General features: G+C 61.4%; 1 protein-coding gene across 7 annotated transcripts in view; it reads right to left on the reverse strand.

Annotated features, from left to right (window-relative positions):
• Positions 1-206: 206 nt before the first annotated feature.
• HECTD4 (HECT domain E3 ubiquitin protein ligase 4) overlaps positions 207-19,549 on the reverse strand; it is a 158,912-nt gene continuing 139,569 nt past the window's right edge. For 6 of the 7 annotated variants that reach the window (XM_055147412.1, XM_055147408.1, XM_055147411.1 and 3 more), the window contains exons 59-76: positions 19,039-19,244; positions 17,713-17,892; positions 14,683-15,965; positions 12,608-12,815; positions 9,547-9,770; positions 9,323-9,474; positions 8,517-8,623; positions 8,008-8,131; positions 6,360-6,550; positions 6,143-6,289; positions 4,807-4,926; positions 4,452-4,607; positions 4,127-4,230; positions 3,831-4,052; positions 3,131-3,297; positions 2,804-2,999; positions 2,477-2,699; positions 207-2,098 (exon numbers count right to left, since the gene is read on the reverse strand). In XM_055147412.1, coding sequence (XP_055003387.1) covers positions 1,962-2,098; positions 2,477-2,699; positions 2,804-2,999; positions 3,131-3,297; positions 3,831-4,052; positions 4,127-4,230; positions 4,452-4,607; positions 4,807-4,926; positions 6,143-6,289; positions 6,360-6,550; positions 8,008-8,131; positions 8,517-8,623; positions 9,323-9,474; positions 9,547-9,770; positions 12,608-12,815; positions 14,683-15,965; positions 17,713-17,892; positions 19,039-19,244 — 4,147 coding nt within the window. In that variant the 3' untranslated portion in view covers positions 207-1,961. The remainder of the gene's footprint in view (positions 2,099-2,476; positions 2,700-2,803; positions 3,000-3,130; positions 3,298-3,830; positions 4,053-4,126; positions 4,231-4,451; positions 4,608-4,806; positions 4,927-6,142; positions 6,290-6,359; positions 6,551-8,007; positions 8,132-8,516; positions 8,624-9,322; positions 9,475-9,546; positions 9,771-12,607; positions 12,816-14,682; positions 15,966-17,712; positions 17,893-19,038; positions 19,245-19,549) is intronic. The other variant, XM_055147407.1, reaches the window with a different exon arrangement.

Here is a 19,549-nt window from a genome sequence, read left to right on the forward strand (position 1 = left end):
GTTGGCAAGGTGAGCTCCTTAGCCCCCTATTATGTCTCTGGCCCCTCAACAATCTTACCCTTTCGTATGCAATCTTACCCTTCCGTATCTTTTCGTATCCGGGAGAGGTGGGGTGGAGAGATGGGTAATTTATAAGCATAGTGGAATAAGTATGTCAAGAGGAAAATGATGATTGCCTCAGCACGAGTAGATGACATAGGCTTACGGAAGATCAAAATTAGATGAAGGTTATTTATTGGTGCGACATTGTTCTGTAAGTGGGCCTCCTTTACACAGCAGTGGTGTAAATAGCATCGAATTGGATGAAAAGTCTGTTAGATGCAACCATAAATAATTATAATAAATATACATCAAGTAACTTTACAGCACACATGTTTAGGGCCAAGGTTTCACTGTGTCCAGACGCGGCTGTGCTGCCTGAGTGGTCCCATTAGCAGCAGACACCTTCCCCACGGGACTCCCCTCCTGGGAGGGGCCGGCAGCACCCCCCGTCCGCCAGGGGATGGGATGGGGGCACGGGGCTGAGGAGTTAAAAAGACCCGAACCCGCGAGCGAATCCAGAGGCTCTTTCCTTCCGCAGAGCAGAGCGAGGACCCTTGTGGTCAGGGCTGCGCCCCGGCAGGCAGCCGCCGAGCGGGTTCTCCAAGCAGGAAAGTGCTTGCGGGGGGCTTCCCCCACGGTGGTCCCTGCATCAGGCGCAGCTGATGCCACCAGAAACATTCACCCAGGGTCAGCTTTGCCTCCCGGTGCTTCCTGCACTTCCTAAGAGGAACGGGGAGGAGCTGGAGGCCGGTGGCCCTGCCTACGCTCCACGGCTTCCCAGCGGGCCGGGCCAGACAGCCACCCGGCCTCGCCCTCCTGCTCGCCGGAGCCTTGGGACAGCGCCACTCGCACTCGATATTCACAATATCATACAGTAAATACAGTGACGACCTGTGAGAGCCGCGAGGCCCAAACGACAGCCCACAGAGTGGCACACACTGAGGGGAGCCAAGTACCACCGGACTGAGACCTGCCGTGGCACAGATGGAGTGGGCGAGCCTGGGGCTCAGCCCTGGTGCGCTTGTGCACAGGGTGACGGCGGGTGCCGGGCAGCTTTGGCCAGCAGGACTGGCCCTGACCGCCCCTCCCCCTTGGACTTGAAGGTCTCAGCCACTGAAGCAGACCCCCGATGGAGCAGAGCACCACGACAGCTCTGTTCAGAGGCCTCTGCCTGTCTTCCTCCCTTGCGTCCCCAAAGGCACAGAGACAGGCCGCGTCTGGGTTGCCCGTCCCGTCCCGGAACAGCCCCTACCCCAGCCGCCGCCTCCTGCAGCTGGCACGGGCTCAGCCCGGCTCGGATCAGGTCGGGAATGTGCCCTTTGGTTCTCTGCTCCCGGGGAGCACTGGAGGGAAACCCCGAGAGATGGCAGAGCCGAGGGTCTGTGGAAGAGGCTGGGGAATGATCCAGTCGGGCTTCTCCGAGAAACCCTGACCATCAACGAGGTTCTCGAGGCAGCGATGACACGCAAAGCTCCCCGCGCGTGGCGGGGCCCGACGGCCCAGGCCCGCAGCAGCGAGCGCAGGAGGCAGGAGGGGCTCTGCACAACGGGACACGCGGTGTGGCCAAGGCATCGTGCCACCACCCTGCCTTCCTGCTCGGTGGTTCTGTGGCTGGATCCTGGTGGCGTCAGAATCCAGTGGCCGTGAGGGACAGTGTCCAGGAAGGTCAAAGGAGACACAAACTGCCTGGGAACTACACTAGCCTACGAAACATACCACGGACAGCAAAAGAACCAACCCGTCACGAAACGTACAAACACGAGGGTGGGCTTCCAGGAGGCCTGGAAGTGGGCGAGAGTTCGGAAAAGCAGGATGTTGCCGACTCCTCACGCGGGGCCCGGAGGGACGTGCCCGCGCTGGTGGCTCCCCCAGCTGGCGGAGTGGTACCTCGGTGACACGTGACTCTGGGGTGCCTCCCCTCAGCCACTCAGGGGGTCCTCGCGGTAGTGAATGGCGCAGCGCAGCTTCTCCAGCATCGTCTCCAGGGACGAGTACTGCGGGAGCTTGACCATGAACATGCAGGTCTCCACGCGGATGTAGCGCGAGTCCGGGGAGCCTGCAGGGCACAAGGGCCAGTGTGGAGGCGCCTGTGGCTCTTCCGGTAAGAGGTGGGCAGAGCACAGGGCTGCCCAGACCCGCTGCTAGGACAGACCCCAGAATCAGCAGACGGGCTGGCGCGGCCACATGAGGGCAACGCCTCAGTCTCTGCTACCTCCCGCCCCCGCCGACATGCTTGAGTTTACGGACTGGATTGTTTTCCTGCACCTGGCAGTTGGGAGATGCTAATGTCTCTGGATTCCTGGCGTTTCCGAACATCAGGAGAGGGAACTGTGGGTGTCCCTGTACCCCCACTCACAGGGACCTCGCCCCTCCACCCTGCTCAGAGAAGGGCCCTTGGGCCACCACCGGGACCCGCCCTGAGAAAGGGGGTTACCTGCTGTGCCATCTGGGGGCGCGATCTTCATGGGGTACGGGGGCACATGGGCGGTGTCGGGGCCCCCGTCTTTGCAGGGGCAGGTGAACGGGATGCGCTCCTGATTGCAGGCGAACTTGATGAACTTGCACAGCTCCTCCTGGGTGAACATCTCCAGGGCGCCCCAGAAGAACTCGATGTGCTGGTCCGTCTCCATGAGCCCCACCTGGTACATGGTGTGGGCCTGGGGAGGAGGCCCGGAGGTGAGCCCAGGACCGGGGCCACGGGGACAGGGACCCCAGAGGCACCTGCATGCCCGCCCCCGCCGCGGCCGGGCCCTGGGGTCACCTTCAGGAACTCGAGGTTGACGTAGGGGAGGCCGCAGGCGCGCAGCTCCATCTCCCGCGGGCTGAGCGTGGTGAGCAGCTGCAGCGGGATGACGGAGCCCAGCCCCGCGCGCACGGCCGTCACGCACTCCACGTTCTGCAGCTCCCGCAGCCGCAGGCTCCGGATGGCCGCTGCGTACACGTCCTTGTTCTCCCAGCTGCCGGGGGAAGGCCGGGGAGGCTGACGGGCTGCCGGGGGGTCGGGGCCCCCACCCCCCCCACCCCGAGTCCTCAGCACTTCTGGGCCCAGACCCGCCCTCACCGCCCCTCCCGCCCGCCGAGCACTCACGCCACGGGGATGTGGCGGCCGCGGCTGCACAGCTCCACCTCCTCCCCGGTCATGGCTGGGTACGTGAACCTGCAGCAGGGCCTGCCCGGGCCGTCGGGGCTCTCGGAGGCCAGGTGCTGCGAGGCGATCTCGGCACACAGGGCCTCCAGCTCGCTCTCGTCGCTGATCTGCGGGCGCAGGTGGACGGGGCTCAGCCCGGCCGCTCCCACACTCCCGGGGCCCCAGGAGATGACACGGACGGCGTGGGGCCTCTCGGACGCCTCCTCAGGACCCCGGGCGCAGGACTGGACACTGTGGGGGTGCTTTGTGCGTGTGCCAGCACGGCAGAGGGAGGGGGAAGCTCCATCCCTGGCCCCTCTCCGTGAGCCTGTCCAGTGCTCCCTGAGGGCCTGGCTGGGCTGGAGAGAGCTCGCGGGGGAGCCGTGCTCTTCTGGCGAGGCCCGGGCCGTCCCCAGCACCATAAGGTCCTTGGTGGCTGGTGGCAGCTCCCCCCCGCCACGTTTCCTTGTGGATCAAAACTGCAGGTGGAGGACGGCAGGTGGCTCAGGTGGGCCTGTCGCCAGCGAGCAGCACCGGGATGTCCGTCGGGAGACCCCGGTCAGGCACCCTGGGGAGCGGGGGTCTCCGCTGGTGCCCAGGCCCAGGTGGGCAAAAAGGGCCTCCGGGGGGAACTGCTTCCGGGGGACGCGCTCTCACTTACGCTCTCGAATTTCTTGACGTAATTGTAGGTGAGAATGTCTGCTTCCTGCAGGTCCTGGTCCGGGTCCAGGGGTTCCCCCACCAGCGTCTTCCAGAAGGAGGGCAGGAGGTCCAGGGGCAGCGGCACGTCTGCGCGGATGGCGATGCCCAGCAGCTGGCCCAGGAAGTGCAGCAGCTGCTCCTCCCCGTAGGTGATGGGGCTGGGGGTCAGGATGTACTTGCCCTGGAAACAGTGCAGGGGTGAGGGGCGCCGGGGGCCCGGGAAAGGCCCCAGGTGGGGCGGGGGGCCCGGCTCACCTTGTTCTTGTTGACGGCCGAGCTGGGGCACAGCAGGAGCAGCGACAGCGCGGAGCTCTGCAGCTCTTTGCACACCTGCCACAGGAAGTGGCGGAAGGAGCCGCCTGCAGGCAGAGGGGGTGTCGGCGTGGCGCTGCCGGGCCGGGGAGCCTCGGCCAACCCACAGCTGCGGCTCACAGTGCTCGCCATCATCGCCCCGCTGTCCCAGCCCTGGGCTCCCCAGGGCCCAGCCCCCGCCCCCTGCTCAGTGTCTGCTGTGAAAGCGGACGGGGTGGGCAGGGACGGCGAGGGAGGGCCAGCTCGGGGGACCCGCTGGGCCACTTACTGGTGCCGTGTACCTCCTCCCCAGTGAAGCGGATGTTGAAGGCGTACGTGGGGTCGCCGCCGCTCGCCAGCTTGACGCAGAGCTGGGAGGACGGCACGCAGGCCAGCTGCCTGGCCGCCTGGCAGAAGTAGGAGTTCTCAGATGCTCTGATCTCCCCTGCAAGAGAGAGGGAGCTGACCACACCCTCTGGGGGCCGCCTTCCACGCCCGGCCCGCCCGGCCCGCCCCCGGCGAAGCTGTCGCCCTCTCTCCTCACGGGTGACCGGGCACGGCAGAGCCGAAGGATGGGGGCTCCGTCGGGAGGAGCTGCCAGGCCGCCTTGGCACTTCCTGCAGAGACTTCCCAGCCCGCCTCACCTCCCACAATCTCCAGGGGGTCCAGAGTGATCTCGGGGGCGGCGTGGTCGGCTGTCCTCTGCACCGTGGCGTTCAGCACCCTGTTCATGACGGTCACCTTCGTGTCGTAAAAGATCAGCCCTGAAGAGAGACACGGGGAGGGCTGGGAGGCAGGCCCCCTTCCTTCCGGCACCCCGCCATGAAGGCATGCGCCCCCGCCTCTGCAGGGAAGCCCCTCACAGCCTGGGCTGGAGAGGGGGCGCGAGGCCCAGCAGGCACCTGGCCGACACAGCGGCGGGCACGCATCTGACTGGGTGAGATGCCAGAGATGCCGGTGGAGATGCCGCCCGAGCCCAAGGCAAGGAGGGACTCTCCTGTCCTCCGGCACCAACGGGGCTACGGGAAAGGCATTGGGGGCTTGGGGTGTCAGAGGGGACTGGCGGACATGCCACTGTCCTGCCCTGTGGTGCCAGACCACCAGGGCCACCCTGCAGTGTTTGGGGGTCTCCAGGGCTACCCCCGTGGGGCTCCAGACTGCGTGGCCAGGAACAGAACAGGGTCAGGCATGCTGTGAGGGCTGTACCTCTCCCCAGCCCGACGTTGGTGCCCATTATTTTTCACTTATTTCATTTTGGGGGGCACGCCTGGTGGTTCTGGGGTTATTCTTGGGGTTGCTCCAGAGACCAAGTGGTGCTGGGGGTCAAACCCAGGCCTTCTGTATGCAGAGCATGTGCTCAGCCACTGAGCTCTCTCTCGCTCCAATGTGCAGTTATTGTTATTATTATTATTATTTTGGTTTTAGTGTCACACCCAACGGTGCTCAGGGATCACTTCTGGTCATGCTTAGGGAACCACAGGTGGTGTCAGGAATCAAACCTGGGTCAGCTGTGTGCAGGGCACACGCCCTATCCACTGTGCTACCCAGCCCCAAGTGTGCCCATTATAGAGGAACAGCCACACAGGAGAGCGTGTTTCTGTTTTCGGCCACACCCAGCAGTGCTCAGGCGTGACGGGGCTCCGGAGAGCCCGTGTGTACGCGGCTATACGCGGCCCCGCGCAGTGCAAGCGCTCTTTCCACCTGCGCGTCCCGGAGCCCAGAGGGGCTGTTCTGGAGGCCGTGAGGCTGCGCGGGAGGCACGGCCCTGGCGAGGGGAAGGTGGAGGCTGCCCAGAAGCCAGCCCGGGCTAGGGACTGTGAATTTTATTTATTTATCTTGGGCGGTGGGCCAACTCGGGGCTCAGGGGCTCCTAAAGCGGTAGCCGGGGTTTTCAGGTCGGCTGCGGGTGAGGGGAGTGCCCCCCTCTAACGGGCCCTGCGTTTGCCAGGCCCCTCTGACTGGCCCTGACTCCGGGCTGACCTTTGGCCTCCTTCAGCAGGGCCGCGATGCTGTGCGTGTACACGGGCGTCTGGCGCAGCTCCACCAGCGGCAGGAAGAAGGTCTCCAGGGTGGTGTTGAGCGACTGCAGCAGGGCGAAGCGCAGGCGCAGGCTCTCGATGGGCACGCCTGCGGGGCACGGGCGTCAGACTCTCCCCCGCACAGGGCCACCCCCGGGCACACCCGCAGGGCCACATACTCAGGAGGCAGGCCACGCGGGGGTCAGAGGCGTCGGCGGGGTCCAGGTACACCTCGTGGGGGTGGAGCCGGGCCGGGGTGATGGCCAGGTGGCGGCACAGCCGGTTGATGTACTGCACGAGCGCCACGTCCATCTCCAGACTCCACTTCCGGGAGGCCTTGTGGGCGTGGCGCACGTCGATGCAGGCACACCTGGGGAGACGGAGTGGGGGGGCGCTCAGGGGGGCATGCAGGCCAGCCGGCCTCACCACCGGGCCTGCTGGCCGTGGGGCCTGTCACAGGCTGCAAGCCAGACAGTCTGCAGGCCGGGAAGGGCACAAGAACTGGATCCACTTCTCAGCCCCCACAAAGTTACTGATTTCTTTCCTTTGAAAAAACTCGGGGATGGGGCTGGAGCGATAGCACAGCAGGTAGGGCATTTGCCTTGCACGTGGTTGACCCGGGTTCGATTCCCAGCATCCCATATGGTCACCCAAGCACCACTAGGAGTAATTCCTGAGTGCATGAGCCAGAAGTAACCCCTGTGCATCGCTGGGTGTGACCCAAAAGGCAAAAATAAATAAATAAATAAAAAACCTCGGGGCGGGGCCAGAGCAATAGCACAGCGGGAAAGGCGCTTGTCTTGTGCACCGTGGACTGGGTTGATCCCCGGCATCCCATTTGGTGCCCAAGCAGGACTGACTTCTGAGTGCAGAGCCAGGAGTAACCTCTGAACACCACCGGGTGTGGCCCCCAAAACCAAAAATCAAACCAAAACTAAAGAAGCCTGGTTTGGGGCCAGAGCAAGAGTACAGCGGGCAAGGCCACCGACCCGGGCTGGATCCCCTGAGCACCCCCAGGAGTGATTCCTGAGTGCAGAGCCAGGAGTGAGCCCCTGAGCACTGCCAGGTGTGACCCCAAACAAAAACCTTGGCTAGGGCCAGGAGTGAAAATGCAACCACGGGGCACACAGCGGGCACCTGCCTGACCGTGTGACGCCCGCAGCCCGGCCCAAACGGCACTGCAGCCCCGAGCCCTGTGCTGAGCCGCCGTCCAGCTGGTCAAGAGCTACTGGTGGAGTCTTCGAATCTCCTGAGCACTGCCCGGGAACCCCGCAGGCAGCGGGGCTGGGTCACTCAGTGCGTGAGACAGTGCTGTGGACAGGGCTGCGGACAGGGCTGCGGACAGGGCTGCGGACAGCGCTTGTGATCTCGAGGCTAGAAGGCAGGAGCCCTGCCGGGAGTCCGCCCCGGTCTCACTCACTGGGTTTGAAACTAAAGCAAGTTCTGAAAGTTTGTCCTGCCGCCACTATACTCCGCTGTGCCCAGACACTGGCCCTGAAGTCAGGTGACGCGTGCCAAGCAGCAATGGCTGGAAAGACTGTCCCAAAGGCCCCCAGCCTCTCGCAGCCGCTCGTCCCTTCCCGGAAGCCCCATCTGTCCCTGCCCCCAATTTCAGTTTAGCTGAGTTCAGGGATCACACCTGGCGGGGCTGGGGGGCCATACGCAATGCTGGGGATCACAGCTGGCCAGTGCCAGGCGAGTGCCTCCAGTGTTGGGGCTCTAAGCAGGCTCTGCTCCCCAGGGCGTCAGGAACCCCCCACAAAGCCGAGACTCGGGGGAGAACTCGGGCGGAGAGCACGCCCGGGGCAGCTGGGGACAGCCGCTCACCTCTCGAAGTGCAGGTCATACCCGCAGGACAGGATGGCCCTCCAGACGCTGCGGATGTCCTGCTTGGCGCGATCAATGACGAACTTGTGAAATCCCTCCAGGGTCAGGTACTTCTCCTCGGGGACTGACGGCAAAGTGCTCAGCGTGACTCTCGGGTCGGGACAGGGCCTGCAGGCCGCCCCTCCAGCCTGTCTTGGACCCGCGGGACTCGGCTGCTTCACCCCACGCTTCCCTTCTCCTGCTCCCCCAGCGACCCGCTGTTTCTGTGACCCTCCCCAGGCTCTGAGTGAGCCTTGGCCCCAGGAGGCCCCGTGCTTCTTCCTCCAGGGAGTCTCCCGGCCGGTGCCTTCTGGAAGAGCGTCCGGATCCTTGCCGCCCTCTACCGTTGCGGCCACTTCTCTGGGGCGGCTCCTCTGCCCGGGGCCATCACACACAGCTCTGGGGCCGGCGGCCGGCAGGCGGGCACGCCGCTCTCCCTACCTGCCCACTCAGGCTCGGGGTTCACTGACCTTCCTGTTTCTTGGTGGGGGACTTCTCGGGGTCCTTCTCATCCGGCTTGCTCTTCTCCGGGGACTTGGGCTTCACGGTCGGCTTCTTCTCGCTCAAGGCTGTCCTGCTGCAGAGCGAGTGACAGGTGAGAGTGCCGTGTCGCCCGCCCCTCCCACTCGCACCCCGACTCTGGCTCTGGTTCCGAGAGGACTGGGATCGGAACCCCGGTTTGCAAAATTTATTTTTATCTTTGTGCCAGCCCCTGCCGTGCTCAGGCACTGTTCCTGGCTCTGTGCTCAAGAGTCACCCCTGGCGCTTGGGGGCCTGTCTGTGGCACTGGGGATCCGAACCAGGGTCGCGGCCGCTGCAGCCGCATGGAAAGCATGCGCCTTCCGTCCCGTGTAACCCCTCAGCCCAAGACTATCTTTGCTCTGGTAAGTGAAAACGCTTGTTTCTTTGCATGTCTGTCTGGGGGCCACAACCGTTGGTGCTCAGGGCTGACTCCCGGCTCTGTGCTCAGGGGTCACTCCTGGCCATGTCAGGGGGCCCTATGGGGTGCTGGGGATTGAACAGGGGTCACCTGTGTGCAAACAAGTGCCTTTCTCCCAAGGCAAGCGGCACCGCACCAAACACGTAAGCATCAACACCACTGTGAAAAAGACATCACTTAAGAACAGAAAAACATTCTATAAAGCTCCCCCCCTACTCGGGACCGGGGAGGGGGTGTGAGCATGTGCGCTGTGTGCGTGCCGCCAGAGGCGCCCCGGAGCACTGCCGGGAGAGACTCAGGGGGAAACAAGCGCGCTCCCAGCCCCGAGGCGCCCACCTGACGCTGTTGAGCGCGGCCTTGTCCTTGGCGGGCGGCTTGCTGAGGGGCCGCTTGGTGCTCACCACCTTCACGGGGTGCTGCTCCTTCCCGGCCTTGCTGTACTTGCTCTTGTCGAACTTGGGCTTCGGCACGCCGTACTTCCTGAGGATCTGCGGGCCGGGCAGCCGGGGCTCAGCTGGGGCGCAGCCCCAGGGCGCGCGGGCAGGGGCGCGGGCACCTACCTGCGTGAGCTGATCCTCCAGCACCTTCTTGGGAGGCCGGACGTTGGTGAAGAAGAGGTGGAGCAGGTTGCCCGGCGTCTGCGAGTTGATCTGCTCTTTGCTGAGGTAAATGTCCGAGACCTTGATGGGCTTCGCCGGGGTCAGGCTCAGCGTCTGCTCCGAATGGGCGCAGCTCTTAAATATCTCTGTCAGCACCTCTCTGGCCCCGGGCACCAGCTTGTCACCTGTTATGGCGGGCACAGGGTCAGGGCGAAACAATGCAGCTGAGCGCCGGCCAGCAGCAGAAGCCCGAGCACTGTATTTGTCGGACAGAAGCCAGTGAGCGACGGGGCGTTTGTGGCGATGACGCCTGTCATCAGAGTCTACTTTGGTTGTGGGCCATTCCAGGTGGTGCCCAGGGGTCACCCCGGGCTCTCTGCCTGGGGGTCACTCCCTGGGGTGCTGGGGAACCAAACTGACGAGCTGTTCGCTAAAGCCTGGTTCGCCCTTTGGGCACGCACCTCGCTGGGTGACACAGCTTTCTCTGCTAAGGGGTGGCCCTGTGGCCATGCAGTCCCCTGGGGAGTCACTTTGGTATTTGTTCCCGTCTAGGTCTGTACCGAAACGACAGGCCATGGGCTTGCAGAGCTCGGCTCTCTCCCTGACCCCTCCGGGAGCAAGAAATAAAGATTCACTGCGCCGAGGCTGCGCGTGGAGGCGTCAGCATGACGCCTGTCCTTGACGGCGCTGGGACGGGCATCGCAGAGGAGCAAAGAGCAGAGCACCAGCAGGTGTGTTTAGTCTCAAGTACAAGCCGGGGCAGGACAGACAGTAGCGGGGGGAGGCACTAGTCCTAATAGGGCCAGCCCTGTTCTGTCCCCGGCATCCCAAGGGATCCCTTGGGACCTCCAGGTGCGATCCCTGACCACTGCCACGTGTGGTTCTAGACCAACTCCAATCCCTGAAGAAAAGGTGCTGGAGCAATAGTCTGGGGCTGGAGCGATAGTCCAGCGGGGAGGGCGTTAGTCTTTTTTTTTTTTTTTTCTTTTTGGGTCACACCCGGCAATGCACAGGGGTCACTCCTGGATCATGCACTCAGGAATCACCCCTGGCGGTGCTCAGGGGACCATATGGGATGCTGGGATTTGAACCCGGGTTGGCCGTGTGCAAGGCAAAAGCCCTACCCCGCTGTGCTATCACTCCAGCCCCCAAGGGGGAGTTTGCCTTACATGCAGCCGACCCAAGTTCGATCCCTGGCATCCTATATGGTCCCCCGAGTACTTGTACTTGAGATGCTCAGGAGTAAGCCCTGAGCATCGCTGGGTGTGACCTCCCCACACTGGGAAAAAAAAAACCCAGAAAAAAGTGCAAGCTGTTCTTACGTACTAAGAAGTGCTCCAAATCGGGCACAACGGCAGACTGAAAAGTGTTGTCAGGAACAAGAAAACTGAGCAAAAGGAGCCACGCAGGTGGCCTGGGTCTGAAGGTGCCCCCAGTCCCGTCGGCACCTCCCTTCCCCTCGCCCTGCAGGGCCCAGGCAGGCCTGGTGGTAGCGGCCGGAGCACAGGCCTCACCGCTGCTGGGCTGAGCACGAGTCCCAGCGCCGACTCAACAGAGCCACAACTTACAAGAACCTGTGAAATGTGTGGCAGGGGAGGCCAGAGCCGCTGAGGGGCCACACGGCGCTTCCTCCTTTGAAGCAGATGTGTATGAGAACGCGCACACCGGTCCCCGACAGAAGAGACCTGCGCTTTATGGGGAAGGTTTGACTGACACAGAACCAGGAACGAAAATAAATTCAGGTTTAGAACTAGAGGAATAAAAAAAAAAAAAACCGAGAGGAGGTTTTTCCCTAGAGGAGGTTTTCCCTAGAGGAGGTTTTCCCAGAGGGCGCAGGCTTTGCACGCGGGAGACCTGGGCTCGGGCCCCAGCACCAGCTCTGCGGGCATGCCGAGGCCCATCGCCCTCAAACACAGAAGCGAAGGAAGAGAAGATTCACGGATGGGAGATGTAGGAAGCTCAAACACCCTGTGCAGAGCACAGTCCAGGAGAATGAAGGGGGCTGAGCCCAGGGCGGGGTGCCCAAGTGCCCAGGCATGGACATGCGGATTTGTTTTTGTTTTGTTTTGGGGCTACACGCGGGGCTGCTCAGGGCTGACTCCTGGCTCTGCTCTCAGGAATTACTCCTGAGGGAGCTTGGGAGACCGTATGTGATGCCAGGGACCGCGCCCAGGTCAGCTTTGTACAAGGCAAATGTCCTGCCACCTGCACTATGATCGCTCTGGCCCCCCGAAATACTGAAGAGAGTACAGCAGGTCCTTGCCCCGCACAGGGTCAACCCAGGTTCCATCCCTGGCACTGCAACTGGTCCTCTGAGCACCATCGGGAGGATTCCTGAGCACAGAGGCAGGAGGAAGCCTGAACACCATCGGGAGTGATCCCTGAGCACAGAGGCAGGAGGAAGCCTGAGCACCATCGGGAGTGATCCCTGAGCAAAGGCAGGAGTCAGCCCTGAGCACCGGGGCTGTGATCCAGCCTGTCCCACCAATGAAGGAGACATCAGCTGTCTATCCGCAACGCACCTGTGACCTTCTAGCGCCACAGGCCCACCGCGCAGCGTTACCTAGTTGCTGAAGAGGCAGCGAGCACCGTCGCTCAGGCATGCAGCAACCCTCCCTGGCCACGGCTCCCACCACCTCCCTGGGTGGCAGCCTCACTCCGTGTCCACACCTCCAGAGCCCTCTTGAGCGTCAGTGCCAGAAGGGTGGGAAGCTGGGGAATGATTTTCACCGTCCCCACCCCCACCTAACCTAACGCTGTAAATCAACAACACTAGTCTATTAAAAAAACCCAAACCTGGGGCTGGAGCAATAGCACAGCGGGTAGGCCATTTGCCTTGCACGTGGCCAACCCAGGTTCGAATCCCAGCATCCCATATGGTTCCCTGAGCAGTGCCAGGAGTAATTCCTGAGTGCATGAGCCAGGAGTAACCCCTGTGTATTGCCGAGTGTGACCCCAAAAGCAAAAATAAATAAATAAATAAAACAAAACAAAACAAAAACCCAAACTCTCTGAGACCCACCTTTAATCGACTTATCATTGAAATAGTCCTCCAGACCCGGGCTGCCCTGCGTGTCGAACAAGCTCTGGTTGACCACCGACACCGTGAGAATCTCCTCCGTCGACATTTCCATCAGCTCATCTTCGCCATCCAGGCTCGACAAGCCAATCAAGTCATTGTTATTGAACAAACTTGCTCGAATTTTCTCGATTTTGGCTCGGGATCTTATCTGTGGGAGCAGAGGAACAGGGAGGCTGAGGGCAGGGTTGGGCTCGTGCGACAGTGCCCCGATGCCCTCGGGAGTGGCTAGCGTCATGGGTGAGTGATCTTCCGGGAGTTTCTTTGGCTTGCCAACAACGGCCCGTGGAGAGAAATGATGTCGGTGGCAAGGGGCCAGCGTTCATGTCCAGGAAAGAGGATGGACTGAAAGAAGTAACTGAGACCAGGAACTGGACACGTGGTCCCTGAGAGGCAAGGCCGAGAATTCTCTTCTCAGCATCTTCCTCTGTGACTGCAATGACCCCAGTGTACAAGGGTGCAACAAAGCATAGAATGTAGGGTTTCTCTCGTGTGTGTGTGTGTGTGTGTGTGTGTGTGTGTGTGTGTGTGTGTGTGTGTGTGTGTGTATGGAGTGGGGGAAGGCAAGGGGCACACCCAAGAGAGCTCAGGGCTCACTCCTGGATCTCTGCTCACAAATCACTCCTGCTAGAGGTTGGGGGGCCATATTGGATGCTGAGGATTGAACCTGGGTGGGTCATGTGCAAGGTCAGTGCCTTACCCGCTGCACTATCTCCAGCCCCAGTGAAGGGGGTTCTAAACAAGGATCAAGAAAGAGACAGACCTTGGGGCCAGAGTGATAGTTCAGCGGGGAGGGCGTTTGCCTTGCATGCGGCTGACCCAGGTTTGATCCCCTGCATCCCATACGGTCCCCCGAGCACCACCAGAGTGGACAGTGAGTGCAGAGCCAGTAGTCCCTTTGCTGGGTGTGACCCAAAAAGAAAAAAAAAGGAAAAAAGAGAGAGAGAGGGATCATGAAGTGGAAACAGGAACCCACCTGGAACGCAGGGTCCCCCGGAACACGGAGGCTCAGTGTGACAGTCAACAGCTGCCCAAGGGCACCCCTGGAAGTGCTCAGAGATAGCTCCCGACTCTGGGCTCAGGAGGTCGCTGCCAGCTCTGGGCTGGGGCGGGGGGACCAGGTGCCACAAGGGACTGAACAGAGGTCGGCCGCAGGCGAGGCAAATGCCTCAACCCCTGTATCATTTCTCCAGCCCTAGAACGTACTTTTATTTTTAAATTATTATTTTCAACCATGCCTGCCTATGCTCAGGGCTTATTCCTGGCTCTAAGCGGAGGGATGACTCCTACTGGAGCTTGGGATCAAACCTGGCTTGGCTGCATGCAAGGCAGGTGCCTCACTCACTGTACAAGGCAAGGGCTGGACACCTGGTCTTGGGGCCACACCTGGCTGTGCTCAGGGCTCACTCCTGGCAGGACTCGGGAGACCACGTATGGCGCGCAGAGGGTTGAACCCGGGCTGGTTGCATGCAAGCACCTTATCTGCTGTCCCATCACTCTGGCTCCGGGAATGGACATTTGAAAGCCTGTCTGCCAGGAAGGGTCGCCCCTCTAAAACCTCCGCCTCACCCCGGGGCACTGAGCTGAGGGAGACTCGCCACCCTTAGAGATCCCCAGGGTCGGAGGGTAGTACGGGCTCTGCGCTCCATCCCAGCCGGGCAGGGCTCCCGGCCACAGCGGGAGGAGGGTCTGAGCCCCCTGAGATGGGTCTGAAACTTTAAAAAAGTACATTTACAGGGGCTGGAGTGATAGCACAGCGGGGAGGGCGTTTGCCTTGCACGCAGCTGACCCAGGTTCAGCATCCCACAGGGTTCCCAGCATCCCATAGGGTCCCCTGAGCACCGCCAGGAGTGATTCCTGAGTGCAGAGCCAGGAGTAACCCCTGTGCATTGCTGGGTGTGACCCAAAAAGCAAAAAAACAAAACAAAAACCATTTACAAATATAACAAACACACTAAGCCACTGTTCCCAAAACTGCCTCCAAGGGCCCCTGGGTGTCCCAGCTATTAAACTGTTACCTCCACAACGGCGAAGCCTTTGATGGGGCGTGTTGCAAGGGGCTGGTTGTCCAGAGACGTGACCGTGTACATGGAGCCCATGTCCGACACGGAGGCCATCTCCGCATTGTCCAGCGGCTCCCCCAGGCTGCCCAGGCTGCCCAGGCTGCCGGTGCTACACAGGGAAACGTCCAGGCTCTCCTGGCTGGAGATCACGTGGGGCTCCAGCAGGCCGGCGGGCACGGGCAGCTCGAGGCCGGCGGGCAGCGGGTCCACTGAGAGGTCGCTGACCGTCTGGGAGATGCCCTGGGAGCTGCAGATGGACGCCTGGCTGGTGGAGGCCGACGCGCTGACGCTCATGGCGGGGGCCAGGCTGCTGGATGTGCTGACCTCCAAGCTGTCCGTGCTGGCGAAGCCCAGGGCCTTGTCCGGCTCTCCTTTCCCCTCCCCGCCCTCGGCCTTGTCTCGCGGCTTCTTGGGGTCTTCATCCTGCAAGGGGATGTAGATCTCGTCCTTGAAGACCCCGCCGTGGGCGCTGCAGGCCTTGCGGATGGCGCCTCTCACGACGGCCTCGTCCAGGTGGGTGGGGATCCCCGAGATGACCAGCAGGCGGCTGTGCGCCGTGGGGCCCACCAGTGCCTGGCAGGCGTCGGCGATGGCGTCGCTCGTCACGCCCAGCCCCTGCGGGTCCTTCCTCGTGAGGTGCCGGAGGATGATGAGCAAGGTCAGCGCCCGGTGGAACCACAGCATGTCCTCGGGCTTGCTGCCCCCGATGCTGAGCACGGGGTCTGAGTCCACGGAACGGGAGGACTGGCGCTTCCCGGAGGAGGAGGCCTTCTCCCGCTTCATCTTCACCTTCTTCCTCTTGGACAGGAGGCTGGGGCTCTGCGGCGTCTGGCCCGGGGAGGACGAGGAGGAGGAGGACGAGTCGCTGAGGTTCGGGGCGGTGGTGGAGGTCACCCCGCTGGCCGTGACGCTCATGTTGGTGGGCAAGGTGACCTCGGCGACCGATAGGCAGCCCTCCATGAGCGCGTGGAAATACACGGAGAACCTGCCCTGGTCGGGGGCGGCGGCGCCGCCCGACAGCCAGCTCTGCGTCTCCTCGTCGTACAGCTTGTGCAGCTCCGACTGCAGGGCCATGAGCATGGCCAGGCAGGGGTTCAGCTGCAGCGCGATGGAGGACGACAGGCCGGCGGGGTGCTTCCGCTGCTCCAGGGCGTGCACCGTGCGCAGGAGCTCGGCCAGCAGGTGGAAGACCAGCTCCTTCACGCAGGCCGCCATGTCCGTGGTCCACAGGAAGTTCCCTACGGCACAGAGAGAGCAGCGCCGCTAGCCATTGGCCACGCACCCGGCGGCTTCACCGCCAGGCGCTAACCCTGTCCGCCACACTCATGCCCACGGCAGGTGGAGAAACAGACCCTCGAGGAGCTGAAGGCCAGGAGATGCCCGGAGGGTGACCGCGACCCCTGAGCTACCGGGCCACCTGGCCAGCCACCTCTCTGCCCAAAGGCCGGCCAGAGACTTGACGACCAGTCACAGGCTATGGGCCCAGCCGCACCCGCCGGCACAGAAACACACACCAGAAAACAACCTTCCTAGGGCTGTAGTCTGACTGTTGGCAGGAAACCCTTAGGTGGGAAGCACCGAGGCCCAGCAGAGCTTAGGGGCCGTCAGGGCTACCCAGGCATTACTTAGGGGGCCGTGGAGTGTTGAGGCTCGAACCCGGGATGTGGCACAAGCAAGACAAGCTCACCATTGCCTGAGACACAGCCCCCTTTTCACAGCATATTCTGGTATATTCTTTGACATTTTTCGGGCTACACCTGGTGGTGCTCAGGGCTCACTCCTGGCTCGGTTCTGAGGAATCACTCCTGGCAGAGTTTGGGATCAAATATAGGGTCTGGAGATTAAACTAGGTCGGCCATGCACAAGGCAAACACCTTACCCATGCTACTACCTTATCTCTGGTCCTACCGTTTATATTTTGCCAATTTTGCTTTATTACACACCTACTAATCTATTAATTCATAAACTCAACTCAATTTTATTTTTGGGGGAGGACCACACCCAGCAGTGCTCAGGGATTACTCCTGGGTTCTGCATTCAGGAATCTCTCCCGGGGGGCTCAGGGGACCGTATTGGGTGCCGGGTCCCCTTCTGGTCCTGGGCTGGCCATGTGCAAGGCAAGCACACGCCTATGTTCGATCTCTCTGGTCCCCCTTGGTTTCCAATTATGTTAAAGTAACTCGGAGACATCGGTATATCTTATTACTAAACTCCTAAAACATTATCAGTAAAGTTCAAAAACTGTACCTGTAATTCTAGACACAAGCTTACATACAGTAAAATGCACAATTCTTTGTTTTTTTTCTTTTGGGGTCACACCCAGTGATGCTCAGGGGTTACTCCTGGCTCTGAACTCAGGAATCACTCCTGCCGGTGCTTGGGGGGGACCATATGGGATGCCGGGGATCAAACCTGGGTGGGCCGTGTGTAGGGCAAACACCCTACCCGCTGCACTATCTCTCTGGCCCCAAAATGCACAATTCTTTAAGTTCAGTATTCCGTGAGTTTTGTCTAAATGCAACCCTTTGTAAGCTGTGAGGGACTAAAGTCACTGACATTCACTCTCGCAACGGCATTTGCTTGCATTCCGTTTCTCACCTCCAAAGTTAAAATGGCGTTTGTTTATGCTTCCAAATGGAGAAAGAAAAAACTACTCAGCGTACAGTTTGCTGCCACTCCTCAGAATCATGCAAACGCCCCCCCCTCCCCGTGTTGGTGCGGAAGTCTAGGCCAGTGTTCCTCGGCCTTCTGAGACCTGCGGCCTGGCCTGGCCGGTCCAGTCCCCGCCTCACTCAGCCCCCGAGACCGCTGCTCTGCGCTTTCTCCTGGGCTGGCCACGGGACAACGCCGGTGTGGGCCATCCCTCACATCAGTCCCCAAGCCCCTTCAGATGGCAGAGCCCGCCGAGTGGCCTCTCCCTGGAGCAGCTGGCGAGCCCGAGGGCCGAGTCAGCGTGCGGGGCCGGGCCCTGGGGCAGCAGCTCACCCAGCAGCTCCACCACTTGCAGCAGGACGGACGTGGGGATGGTGTCAGGCTCGTCCTCGGACTTCGCTTCGCCTTCCTCCGCCTTCCAGGACAGCAGCTGCTCGGCAAAGGCCATGGCCAGAGGGAACTCCAGGGGCAGAGAGTGTAGCACCAGCACGGCCCCGGGCGGCGGGGACACCCCTGGAAGAAGCCGCGGGGGAGAGACTGTGACTAGCAGCTACAGATGGAAGCGAACCCGAGTCACGGCAGTGGGGGGGGAGGGTGGGGGTGCCGGCGCAGTGCCCAGGGCGGGAGGAGAGAGACCCCCACTCAGACCATCAGCTGCAGGCGTGGCCGTGGCACACTCGTCGGTGTGACCATGGGACAAAGGACAGCAATGGGAACAGGGAGGGCTGCACACGCCCATTCACTCTGGTCCCTGTGCACCCAATGGCCCCAACGGGAATTGGTTTTTCTTTTCTTTTTTTCTTTCTTGTGGCGCTGGGGACTGAACCCAGGGCCTCCAGCAAGGCAAGTGTTCTAGCATGGGTCACAACCCTGCCGCGTTAAGAGTGGGAGCATCACATCACATTCTAAGAGCTGCTTCGCTGGAATGCTGCCAGCTTGGTAAAGAAATTATCAGTTTATTATTTTAGCTAAACTCCCACGAGAATATTAAGCTTACATTAAGTTCTTGGAACGCATCAGAGGGGTCTGAGTCCGGCCCTACTGTCAACTTTGGTTCTTTTTCCCTTTGTGGGGTTCCACGCCTACAGTGTCCGGGGGCCCGGCAAGCCTTTGGTTCTGCTCTTTGCCATGTTAATTGATTTTTCCTCTGGGGGCCATACCCAGAGCTGCTCTCAGCTCCGCACTCAGGAGTACTCCCAGCAGTGCTCGAGGGCCCACAGGTGCTGGGGACCAACTGTGGCTCTCCCATGCTTCACACTCCAGCCCTTAGAGCGATCTCTCCAGCCATTACTTTATTAAAACAAATTCATTTACTGTTCTCGAGTGGCAGGAATTGAACCCAGGGCCTGGCACATCCTGGTTCTGTGCTCAGGGGCCACTCCTGACGGTGCTAGGGGACCATACACAGTGCCACAATGGAACCCAGGTTGTCTGTGTACAAGGCGAGTGCCCTGCCCACTGTACCACCTCTCCCCGTCCGGGTCTTCCTAAACGGCAGATGTCCCAGCCATACTTGAGAGAGTCCCTCTGGGGAGCAGCCAGCTGGGCCTGTCTGCAGGAAAGGGAGAGCCACGCGGCCCCGGCAGCCATTCTCTTTCCACAGGGCAGAGGCACCCAACCAAGGATACTTGCGTCGCCGCAGAGAACTCAGAGACTGACCCAGCTTGATGTGGACCTTGTCCGCGGAGAGGATCACAGAGGGGTACTGGTTGGCAGTGGGGGGAGGTGTGAGGCCGGTGTTGGCCGGAGAAGCGTCCCGCGGGTAACAGACAGCCTCGATGAGGTTGAGCTGGCCGTTTCGCTTGACCTTGTGGCCCAGCCCGTACACGAGCACCCGCGCCCAGGGCGCCTTGTACAGGGAGGAGCTGTGGGGAAGGAACGAGGGTCAGGGGAGCAGAGAGGCAGTGACGAGTGTGCCACCAGGAGACGGGCAAGGGGGAACCGCAGGCGTGTCACTCCCACGCTGATGTGTGTGTGTTTGTGGGTGTGTGTGTGTGTGTGTTGTGGGGGGGTGCCAAGGATCAAACCCGGGGTTTCATCCGTGCATGGCGTGGGCTCCCCCACGAGCACCCAGGGCTGCACTCAGGCAGAGCACCGGAGACTAAGCCCAAACGCGAAGCAGAGGGGAACTGGGGTTCAAAGATGGTTTCCATCAAAGAACAACCCAATT

This window comes from Sorex araneus, chromosome 9, assembly GCF_027595985.1.
Source record: "Sorex araneus isolate mSorAra2 chromosome 9, mSorAra2.pri, whole genome shotgun sequence".
Taxonomy (NCBI): domain Eukaryota; kingdom Metazoa; phylum Chordata; class Mammalia; order Eulipotyphla; family Soricidae; genus Sorex; species Sorex araneus.